We start from the raw sequence: 12,394 nt of genomic DNA, 5'->3' as shown, positions 1-12,394 counted from the left end.
GGGTCCCCGCGGATCCTTAAAAAGTCTTAAATTAGATTTTTTAAATTTAAGGCCATAAAAAGTCTTAAAAATATATCTTTTTTTTTTAAATGTCTTATTTTTACTTATGAAAGGTCTTAAATTTTAGATGACACTTTGACTTAGACTTATCTAAATGCTTTCGAAATTAAAACTATCTAATTAGCGTAGGCCTACGTATTATTTTTTAAAGGTGCTGTATGTAGTTTTCAGCGACCTCTAGCGGTGATGTTTCAGATTGCAACCAATAAGTTTACAAGCGCGTGTGTAACGGAGTTGTATGTGTGTGTCTCATAGGGTGTGTCTCCACTTGCGGGTAATGTTCTGTTAAATTATCACACTTGGGGATGATTGGATAGAATATATGAGTGACATGGTTTCCTATTCACCTTATTCCGGAAGTAGCACTGGGTGGCGCCATCCGCGTAATCTCACTTCCTGGTTTAGCTACTTAGCGCTTTGTTTGCCCTGGTCCAATCTGTTATCTGTCTTGATATAAGTAGATAGACTATAATATAGCCAAATGCGTTTGTATTATTATTATTACTGTACTATTATTAACAAATTATTTAATAGCTGTGTCTTTCTAATAGCTATTACTTAGTTATGAAGATGTGCACAAACACTACTACATGTAAAGTTTGAAACATTATTACACCAGTTTGTTTGCTTAATCACCAGATACATTTGCAGTGTATAGCCAACAGATGAGAAAAAAATAGCCACGAACTGGTGTAGAAAGAAAGTAGAGCCTCAACTAGATGAACAAGAGGGTAACGTTAGCTTAGCTAACTGCTAGCTGCAATTTCTTATGGTTTGATCTCTAACACAAGTAATGGCTGTAAAATAAATCCAGCGACTGAATTCTAGAGGACCATAGCTTTCAAACAAGGTATAGCATGTGTATGTGTCCTGTAGTGAGACCATTACAACGTTAGATGTTTGTGGCTAATGTAGGCTAAACACTACACATCGGCCGGGCTGCGATCAGACAGGCAGACGGGTCATATAAACACCTAAAAGTCGTTTAAAAATTACCCCGAGAAACAGTGCATTGCTGTGCTGTTGGTACACACGTACATAGCACATTTGGCACAAATTAACTTATCTTATGTGACATTTTATCAGTGAGACTTCTCTGCAGTTCTCCTCGAAATTGAATGAGGGTCCGCTAAACCGGAAGGTGGTTTACAACGGAAGTACTGGACAGAAGTAAAAGTGGGCGGGGCGGAATAAGGTGAATTGGCTGGCTGGTTCTCTTTGCTGCGTGCGTCCTGTGCCAAGGGGCAACATTCTCATCTGAAAAATGAAGCCTACCCGGAAGTGCGAAAAACTGCAATACATCGAAAATCCGCTAGGGGAAGGTCCCAAAAGGGAGCAAATCTCCATAGCCCCCATGTTAAAATGTCCGTTTTCACAGCATAAATTCATGTTTTTACAGGTTGGTCCCATGGACTTTTATTGTATTTTTCGATAGGTTCCGAGTGCCTGACAACCATGAGGGCAGTGAATTTTTTTCTAACTCGTTAGTTTAGATCGTATTTAGATATAAAATGTAGGACAATAAGGGCGTGGTTAACTTTGATTGACAGCTTGATTGACAGCTGACAAGGCAGCGCCACGGAGAATGACAACATAAGAAGCGCCATTTTTTAATACAGTTGACATATAATACTACTGTTTCTGTATCATGAAATTTAGTTTTAATAGTTTTTCAGGCGAGAATGTAGTTGTTTAAAGCTCAAATCTGTGGTTTATTTATAAAGATTTATGAAAATTGTATCCAGTTGTGAGATCCAGCGATGACCGGGCGCTCAGCGCGATGTACCCCGCCTGGAACAGCCTTTGCTCGGCTAGACGTTCTGAGGTGCCGCGGTCTCTGGCGTCTCTGTAGTGGTTAAACATGATTAGTCTTGTGTATATCTAACGGGCGATCTTTGGTCTCGTAACGTAAATCTATAATTTGTTCCCTGGGCAATCGTTTTGGCTGAGTAAGTTTCATAACTTAGATTTTCCAAGATGGCGCCGCCCATACCCCCCATAAACGGCTTCAAACCCGTTCTTCAGAAAGTCTATGGGTGACGTCACAGACGCTTTGTCCATATTTTTTACAGTCTATGGTCCTGTGTCGTAACTACCAGTTCACATGTGTAAAGCCAGCGGTAAGTCGTGTGATTGAGAGCTCTGAATTCTGTCTGTAAATTATATGTGTGATATATCATGAGCAATAGCCTACTTATTTTGAGACCAAGAAAAGTGTTATATATTAGTGAAGAGTGAAAAATGGGTCTTATTATAGCGCCAGAGTGGTGTGACGCAGCTGAATTATTTTGACTCACTCACCCTGGTTACACGATGTTTTTCAGGTAAATTGTTATATTTTTGATATGAGAGAATGAATTAATTTGAAACATGGTTAATTTTGTGAATTTGTTAAACTGTGTCGTAACTACCAGTTCACATGTGTAAAGCCAGCGCGCCAGAGTGGTGTGACGCAGGCTGAATTATTTTGACTAACTCACCCTGGTTACACGATGTTTTTCAGGAGAATAAAATTGATTGGACCTGATTATTGAAGCACGAGTTTTATTCACAACACAACACAATTTTCACACCTTCACAAAATCCAAAAATTCAGTGTAAGAGTAAAAAAAATGACAACATTATTTATAGTAAGTTTATTTGATTCACAGCTTATTTAGAGTTTTGACCTCGACAACCCAACTGCATTTACCGCAAACAGTCTAAACTAAAAGATTGTTTTGGTTGAATCGGTTCAAAGGAGTCATTAGTTCGCGAATCGGACGTGTCATTAACGGACTTGTACGCATTGTGTGATTATCCCGGCAGTTAGGACATCGCACAAGATTTGTCAACACAGAAAACATTTCATCATTGGATAGGTTTTGTTTTGTTTATTGAAAGTGTTTTTCATGTCAGCTGAATGGACGGAATGCTTTTCAGAGAAGATAAGGCAATGTAATATATATATATATTTTTTTAAATAAATTTTTTTTTAGCACAACACCCAGCAGTAATTCAGGAAAAAAAAATACCTGAATGCTTCATGTGAAACTTCGGTCTTCCGATCTTTTACCATCGTGTCAATTCTCATTTGTTTTTTATTAATGTGCGCGAGGGAGCGAGAGAGAGCAAGACAGTTTGAAGACGGTGAAGGTGCGCGTGCGCGACCGGGCCTCACTCTCTGCTCGTTCTTTCAGTAATATGCGCCCTATCAGTCATCATCACTCACCGATCAAAAATCGCTTGTGAGAGAGACGCGTGAGTGACAGAGAGACGGAGGGAGAGCAGGGAAAGGAAATGCAGCTGAATGAATACGCTGCGTGTTTTAAATAGCGTAATTTATTTATTTATTTATTTTTTTATAACGAAACGCAATATGTGGCGGCCGGTGTTGATTCTGTGGCGCGCCGCCACGAATTAGTCTATGTGTGGGAAACACTATATATATATATAATATATATATTTTTTTTATATATATATATATATATATATATATATACATATATATATACACACACACACACAATATTAAAGAATTGAGATTAAACCAAAGCAGGTAGCAAATAATATATAAAATAAATGCATAAGTGATCTGAAAGCACCATCATAGGCACCAAATGACAATGTATACTTGTTTGTTGATTTTTGCAGGTGTCAAGGCCCGACTCCTGGCCACCCCCACCGGCCACCCCACCCCACCCCACCGGCCACTGTCATCTTTTTAATGATCATTTAATGATCAAAATAAATGCATAAGTGATCTGAAAGCGCCATCATAGGCACCAAATGACAATGTATACTTGTTTGTTGATTTTGCAGGTGTCAAGGCCCGACCCCTGGCCACCCCCACCCCGCCACCCCTGGCCGACTCCTGGCCACCCCACCTCACCCCCACCGGCCACCCCGTGGCCGACTCCTGGCCACCCAACCCCACCCCCACCCCCACCGGCCACCCCGTGGCCACCCATCATAGGCACCAAATGACAATGTATACTTGTTTGTTGATTTTTGCAGGTGTCAAGGCCCGACTCCTGGCCAGCCCCACCCCGCCACCCCTGGCCGACTCCTGGCCACCCCTGGCCGACTCCTGGCCACCCCACCCCACCCCCACCGGCCACCCCGTGGCCGACTCCTGGCCACCCAACCCCACCCCCACCGGCCACCCCGTGGCCACCCATCATAGGCACCAAATGACAATGTATACTTGTTTGTTGATTTTTGCAGGTGTCAAGGCCCGACTCCTGGCCACCCCACCCCACCCCGCCCCACCCCGCCACCCCTGGCCGACTCCTGGCCACCCCACCCCACCCCCACCGGCCGACTCCTGGCCACCCCACCCCACCCCCACCGGCCGCAGTGGCCGGCATTTCATCCCTAATGCACAGCCAGGCAGGCAAGCCGCTCTAGACGCACACAGTAGCCCGCCCCTCCCCAGCCGCCGCTGTTGCGCGCGCTCAGACAGCAACAGCTCAGCGCGTGCCGGTCAGTCAACAGTTTCAAAAGAAGTTAGAAGACGAAGAAGACTACCGGTAAGTAAATAAGTAAAAAATATTCTTTAGGTAAAGAAGACGGGGAGTTATGTGTCGTGACATGTGCTTTTTAAGTGCCAAATGGTTACAGTATACTGTTACAGCAGCTTTTTGATGTGTCTTTGACATGTTTTGACAAGAGTTACCTAGCTAACGTCGTTAGCTGGTGCATGTTATGTCAATTTTCAGACAATGAAGAGAAAGTCCACAGACATCTCTTCTTATTTTAAGAAGAAAAGTACAGAAGGAGGAGTGAAAGAGATGGCAGGGGAGCAAGAGAGGCTTAGTAATAGTGAGGAGGAGGAGGATGGAGGAGAGGAACAGACAGAGCAGCATGACAAGGATACACAGCCAGCATTAGTGACAGAACACAATGACGAGGAAAAACAGACAGCAGCAGCCCAGGGACAGTCAGCACCATTGGTCACAGAAGCGTGGCAGAACACGGCAAAAGCAGGTGTTAGACGTGTTCCTGGACCAACAGGTGAAGTTACGATCACGTGGCCCTAATAATGAAATTGATGGCTAGCCTAGATAGTAACATCATCTGGAGAAATGTATGTTTTGTTTAGTGTGTTTCCATTAAATTACAAATCATGACATAATCACTTAAAGCTTTTTGATTCATGTTTTTTAGTAGTTGAGTTTTATTAGTCTGAATAGAAATGCCTATAGGCCATTATTACAGCTATGACTGATAATTACGAGAGGGGCTTATTATTATTATTGTTATTATTATCATTATTATTTTAATATCAGAATAACTGATTTTGCCTCTTGTTTCATTATAGATATCTCCCAGTCAAGAGCAGAGCAGCCCAAGCAGCCACATCTGAAAATCTTCCCTCGTACCTATCAAGGGGACAGAAGACGATGCTTCTCTAAAGACTGGTACAACACACATAAATGGCTGGAATACTCTCAGAGTAAAGACTCTGCCTACTGTTATTTCAGTCTCCCCTCCTCAGGTGATTCAGTATTTACATCTGAAGAGGGGTTCAAACATTGGAAAAAGGCAACCTTCAAAGATGGGGGACTTTTAGGTCATGCCAAATCTGAAGCCCATACTAATGCAATGTTAGCATGGGCAGAGTATGAAAAATCCACTTTAAGCACATCCTCTCTCTCAGCCTCCTTAAATGCGGAATACAATAAATTAGTGAAGGAAAATAGAGAGTACATTAAAGTTGTTGGAGAAACCCTGCTTCTCACAGCTACGCAGAACATAGCACAGAGAGCACATAAAGAATCAGAAGGTGAGAATAAAGGAAACTTTCTCGCTATTATGGAACTGCTAGCCAAACACAATCCCACAGTCAAAAGAAAAATGACAAGTCAAAGAAATGCAGCATATCTTGGGCATGACACACAAAATGAAATAATTGATTGTCTAGCTGAAATGGTCCGCACTTCAGTAACTAGTGAAGTTTCCCAAAGTGAGGCTTTCAGCATTTTGGTTGATGAGACTAAAGACCTAAGCAAAAAAGAACAGATGTCCTTTGTAATAAGTAGGGATGACAAAACGTAGACAAAACGACCGACATTCGACACATGCTCCACTCGACAAAAAAAAATAGAGTGTCGACATGTCGAGGGGGCGGGGCTTGTGGGATTTCCAAATTTTTATTTTTTTTTGGCTTTTAATTTATTACATTTCCTCGGTTACTTAACCTAGGTTCCCTGAGAGATAAGGGAACGAGTATTGCGTTGCAAACGCTATGAGAACTCCTTTTCTCGAGAAAAGAACGACCATGGTGTGTAAACAGAAGCAGCAGCGGAAATATGCACGATCCGCGAGTGCTGAAGACGTTCTGCACGGCTTTGATGGGTGCGCAGGAGGACACAAATGGGCGGCGACAGCTTCTTAAGGCCTCATTATACTTCTGCGTCGGACCTACGCCGGAGCCTATACGCCGTAGGCAACGTGTTGGTTTTAATTTATACTTCTGTGTCGTTGTCCGCGTTGACGCGCACCTAGGGAGCATGTGAAACCCCGAGGGAGGGGTTCTGGCAGACCAATCACAGCGCTTGTGTCCGCGTAGAATTGACGCGTTGTTACATTTTTGGAGAGGTGCACGTCAGGGTACGCCGTAGGGTACGCGCGCTACACACAGCCTACGACGTAGCTACGGCGGCAGTTCGACGCAGAAGTATAAAACAGGCTTTACAGTGGCGGGAGCTTTTTCCTCAGCGCCGTCAACAGAAAGAGCGTTAACTGTAGGTACGTACACACCGCCGCCGACTTGAGCTGCAAAGAAGCTCTGGCCGCCCTGTCAAGGACGCTTGTCAAAAAGTACGGGGAAGCTTGACCGCTCTGAATGGTGAGTGCGCGCGCGCGCGGCCGGGACTCGCTCTCTCTCTCTGCTCGTGCGTGCGCGCTTAAAATTTCATATTTTGTTATGAACATTCACCCGCCAGTGTGGGGGATAGCCTTTTGAGATTTACTCGCCAAACAGAAAATCTACCCGCATTTGGCGCTTGGCGGGTGTTAATTTCGGACCCTGATGTAGAATATTTTCCACCCTCCGCATTGCTGCTGCTCTTTAAAAAAAAAAGAAAAAAAAGGCTGACAATCCGACAAAAAATCGACACATGGGCCTCGACAGTCGATTTCCCAAATCCCGTGTCGTTCCCATCCCTAGTAATAAGATACTATTACAATGGGTCAGTATGTGAGAGCTTCCTTGCCTTTGAGGCAGCACAGCGCCTGGATGCTGCAGCACTTTCACAGAAAATAATTCAAATTTTGCAAAAGCATGGTCTTGACTACAAAAACCACCTTGTAGGGCAAGCATATGATGGAGCCTCAGTCATGAGCGGAAAAAACACAGGTGTGCAAGCACGCATAAAATCAGAGGCCCCATTAGCTTTTTATGTGCACTGCAATGCGCATTGTTTAAATTTAGTATTAGTTGACAGTGTGAAATGCATCCCTGAAGCTAATTGCTTCTTTTCTCTTTTGCAGAAACTGTATGTTTTTGTGTCAGGGTCATATGTGCACCAAAGATGGCTTGAGGTACAGAGGGAGATGTTTCAGGGGGCCCCAAGAGAGTTGCAAAGACTGATAGAGACACGGTGGGCATGTAGGTATAATGCTTGCAAGACAGTGAGAGACAGACTGTCAGCCATCATACGTCTACTAAAAGAAAATATCAGAAGAGCAAAATGGTGACAGAGCTGTAGAGGCAAGAGGTTTATTAGCCCAAATAGATCTCAAGTTTGTTAGCCTCCTTGTAACATTCACCAGTGTTCTTGGTGAGAGAAAATATCTGTCAGATATTTTACAGTCCCCACAACTTGATTTGGGCACAGCTGTTACACTTGTTGACTCTCTTGTTGACACATTGGAGAGTTACAGAGAGGGCTCTCTCTTTAATGACATCTGGGACAATACTTTAACTCTTACTGAGCAATGCAACATCAGTGCCACACCTTCAGGCCGTCAGGTCAGACCAAGGGCATTACTTGTTCACTCCAATAGTTCAAAGACAAGAGAGCACAGAGAAAGAGTCCTTTCGGACAGGTTCATTCATTCCAGTTATTGATGTGCTTCTCGCTGAGGTGAAGAGAAGATTTTCTAAAGAAAATTGTGTGATAATGAAAGGGATACAGGCTTTGAATCCATGCAGTGCCATATTTTGTGAGAAAGATGTAGTGTTTCCATTTGCCTCACAATACAACTGCAGTACTGAGGATCTACAATATGAGATCCCCCAGCTTAAGCGCGCTGGCTTTACACATGTGAACTAGTAGTTACGACACAGTTTAACAAATTCACAAAATAAACCATGTTTCAAATGAATTCATTCTCTCATATCAAAAATATAACAATTTACCTGAAAAACATCGTGTAACCAGGGTGAGTGAGTCAAAATAATTCAGCCTGCGTCACACCACTCTGGCGCTATAATAAGACCCATTTTTCACTCTTCACTAATATATAACACTTTTCTTGGTCTCAAAATAAGTAGGCTATTGCTCATGATATATCACACATATAATTGACAGACAGAATTCAGAGCTCTCAATCACACGACTTACCGTGTTCCTCCTATTTTTATATGTAAAAAGGACCGATGTAAAAGCATGATATGTCTCCTTTAAATCATATGAACAGGTGGGAAATGCTTGTCTGAGCCTTGTTAAGGAGATAGTCGAGTTACAGGTACGTATACACATGTATAAACGTATATTTTAGAGGGGCCTATGTGAGCTCTGTGCAGTACAACAAAGTCAGTTGTCTTTCTGTAGGGGAAAAATGTCTTTATTATGGACCTCCACATCCCCCCAACATGGCTCCCACCCTTGAGTTGTAACCCTCTAGGCAGTCTTCCTGTAAGTACCTACCCATTTGTACAGTCAACCCTTTACGCACACCTTGGCAATAGAATCGTCATTGGCTAGCAATTTAAATTTTACATTTTCTATTTTCTACTAGTCGCCCAGAGTGAAATTTACTTGCATATGCGAGTGATTTGCTCGCATTGTAGAGGGTTACATTTACATTTACATTTATTCATTTAGCTGACGCTTTTATCCAAAGCGACTTACAATTGCTATATATGTCAGAGGTCGCACGCCTCTGGAGCAACTAGGGGTTAAGTGTCTTGCTCAGGGACACATTGGTGTCTCACAGTGGATTCGAACCCGGGTCTCTCACACCAAAGGCATGTGTCTTATCCATTGCGCCACACCACCCCAACGTTAACGGCAATAATTAAACTGATTTGAATTAACAGCATAACTTGCTTTCTTTTAAGGTCGACTCCACCGAGAAAGATGCACTTATATTCCCGCTGTGGACACAAGGCCATTTTTTGCTATGTGTAAGTAATGCATGCTTTCAAAGAAAGTTTGTCAAGCTATACTGTTGATGTGGAAAAGCAGCATATGAAGATTTCTTTTTACAACGCTTATTGGAATATTACACACGAAAGGTTTACTCATTGCCAAGACAGTTCTCATAGGTGATGATGCCACTCAAAAGAGGAATACTGTTCCTCGATTCACTGTTTGCACAGTGGGAACAAGGCTTTGGCTACAAGCCCTACCGAGACATATTGAGGTTACAACACGATGATATATTTCGGCAGTCACGTTCCCCTGACTTGCCCACATTAATGCAACTACAATTTTGGCAGTCGTGTTCTTCTGACTTGCCCACGTTTATATACATGTACTCTCGGCAGTCGCGTTCCTTTGACTTGTCAAGGCTGCTTGCACAAACTTCATAGTTACAGTACCTCACGTTCAGAGGATGTAAGCATTGTTGGCATTTCATGTTCAACCAATTTCTTAATTTTATTCTGCATTTCTGAAACGGTTTGTGTTCCCCAGCTGAATTGTACTGTGTGTAAGTATTCTTCGTAACACTGTCTTGATTTTGATCAGGGCTTTTGCACAAAAGCTCATGCCTGGGCCATGGGAAGAACAGTCAGGCCTGGATGTTGAGGTAATAATCATTTGCAATGAAAATGCACAAGAACATTGTATAAGGTTGATAGTCATTGTAAATTCTTCATAATGGGTGTTCTTTCTTCAAACAGGGGCTACCCCTACAACATTTTGGGATTGACTGTGGATTATTTATGGTTATGGTGAGTTGCCAAGCTCATTTTCAGGATGTTTAGTGATGTCCACACAACATCCATTGTCCATTTTTATTCATCTTGGTTAATTTATGCTCATACAAATGGCATGGCAACATAACAGCCTTTCTGCCTTTACAGTATACCTGGTACATAACTATGGAGGCAGCATTTGATTTCACCACCGTAAGTGCAGTCTTGGTGTTGACAAAGATGTTTAATGTTAATTGTGGTGAATTGCATTACAACTGTTCTTATCTTCAGTCTGACATGCCATATCTGAGGAGATGGTGGTGCAAGGTTTTGCTGGAGAACCTTGAAATTGAGGGGTATGGTTTGTGAAATGAAAAGTAGTACATTAATAGATACTACTGTCAAAGTGGGAAAGCATGATGAACATATTTGGTCAATGTCAATTACAGACATGGTCGAAGATTTGCACATTTTACAGAGGAAGGCAAGAAGATGGGGGATGGGAGTTTGCTGGCTGTCTTTCGTGTCCCTAGGAAAAGGAGACACAGCACTTTGGTAATATTTCAGTATAAAGTAGTGAAAGTAGCATGTATAAATGTGCAGCTGTTTCTTAAATGATCTGTTTTTCTATGTTTTACTTTTTGAAGGTACCTACACTCCCAGCAAAGATCAAAAGGGTTTCACAGGATGGTGCAGTGGCCACTGACATTTTGCAGGCATGTGTTCATATTCACTTTAATGTTGATGAAATGGCTTGATTTAATATGGATTTAACTCCATATTAAATCATGTTTCAAATCTACAGTTGCCCGATGACATTCTCCAGAGGACCCTTGTCTTCGTAGTTCTAGAAGACGGCTGCTCTGCAATCCTGAGGCTGGCTCTGGCATGCCAGACATTTAACAACATTGTCAGCCAGGAGCATTTTCAGCAGGAGGCACACTTCAGATGGCTTGATAGTGAGTTCAATAAGTGTGGTTGCCCCATCTTGTTTTTTGTCTAAACAATTAGGCTAGGTTAATCTCACTCTCTTCCATTTCCCTAACTTGAAACTTTTTACAGTTAAAGATTTGTTCATTTATTGTCTGAATTGTGTGACTGTCATTGTCATTTTGATATTGGACAGGTGTAGTGAATTGGGAAAGACTTTCAAAGAGACACCGGCAAAGCTACAGAAAGCCGTACACCATCTCTAGATGCAGCCGTCTACAATGCAGCCAGCTTTACAAAGACTGTGGGTCTGGCTACCAGGGAAATGGACAACGGGGAGTGCTTGTGGGGTTTTACTCCTCAGATGACAACCCTGGCTACTGTAGCTGGGATTGTTTTTTGGACGATGGAGGTCTTGAAGAGTGAAGTGTGTGTGTGTGTGCGCGCAATGTGTCTGATGTAACAATTTGTCACTTTTTTTTTGTAGTTCAAGTGTGTTGTCAATATATATATTTTTTACCTTTTCTTTAAAAAAACAATTAAATTAACTGGAAATTATTCTTCATTATTTTACTGTGGTTGATTTGTATGTTATTTTGCTGTAAATACAAAATTCTGATTATTATTTCATAATATAAACAAAAATTTTACAGAATGGTCCCTTGCAGTTATTGTGTGTTGTCAAAATAATTTAAGATTTTTTTTATTTTTTTTTACATAAAAACAATTAACACTTAATTTGTGGAAATTATTCTTCATTATTTTACATTGGTTGATTTGTACATGTTATTTTGCTTTAAATAGAAAATTCTGAAGTTATTTTTACTATAATATTATTAAATATATAATATTATATTTTAAAAAGTCATGAAACGTAAAAGCTTAGTATACCGCTTCGATATTTTGCGTGAAGATTAGGTCATTTATACATTTATAATAATCGTTTATATATCCGCTCGGCGCAGTGGAGGTGACGTATATATGCGCTCCGGCGCAGTGGAGGTGACGTATTTCCGCTATTGAGTGGAGCTCCACTCGCCCCGTAAGTCTGTAGCCAGACCTATTTTTTACAGTCTATGAGCCAGACCCTATTGGATTTTTGTGAAATAGGCCTATCAAAATAAAACAATGAATTTGAAAGGTACAGAAAGTTTTACTTGATCCTCAAATGCATGTGCAATACCAAGTCATTCTCGATTCTAAAACAATAACAAACCATCACGTGAAAGAGAGGGGGGTGTGACCTTGAAATAAAACTTGCATTGTCATGTTTGTTAAAATTGTATTTAGTTGATTTGAGAGGAGTATGTATTTATGGTTTAGTCCTATTTC

General features: G+C 41.7%; 1 protein-coding gene across 1 annotated transcript; it reads left to right on the top strand.

Annotated features, from left to right (window-relative positions):
* Nucleotides 1-4,763: 4,763 nt before the first annotated feature.
* On the top strand, nt 4,764-11,803 carry LOC311284756 (uncharacterized protein; the record flags this gene model as incomplete). The annotated part of the gene is made up of 11 exons (XM_084399971.1): nt 4,764-5,055; nt 5,363-5,462; nt 9,332-9,397; nt 9,963-10,023; nt 10,118-10,168; nt 10,301-10,345; nt 10,424-10,488; nt 10,582-10,687; nt 10,780-10,848; nt 10,938-11,091; nt 11,259-11,803. 11 exons carry the CDS (start codon nt 4,764-4,766, stop codon nt 11,486-11,488), a joined length of 1,239 nt encoding a protein of 412 aa, XP_084256097.1. The 3' UTR covers nt 11,489-11,803.
* Nucleotides 11,804-12,394: the final 591 nt, after the last annotated feature.

Source organism: Rutilus rutilus, assembly GCF_951802725.1.
Source record: "Rutilus rutilus genome assembly, chromosome: 25".
NCBI lineage: Eukaryota > Metazoa > Chordata > Actinopteri > Cypriniformes > Leuciscidae > Rutilus > Rutilus rutilus.
This window is presented reverse-complemented; position numbering and strand designations above follow the sequence as displayed.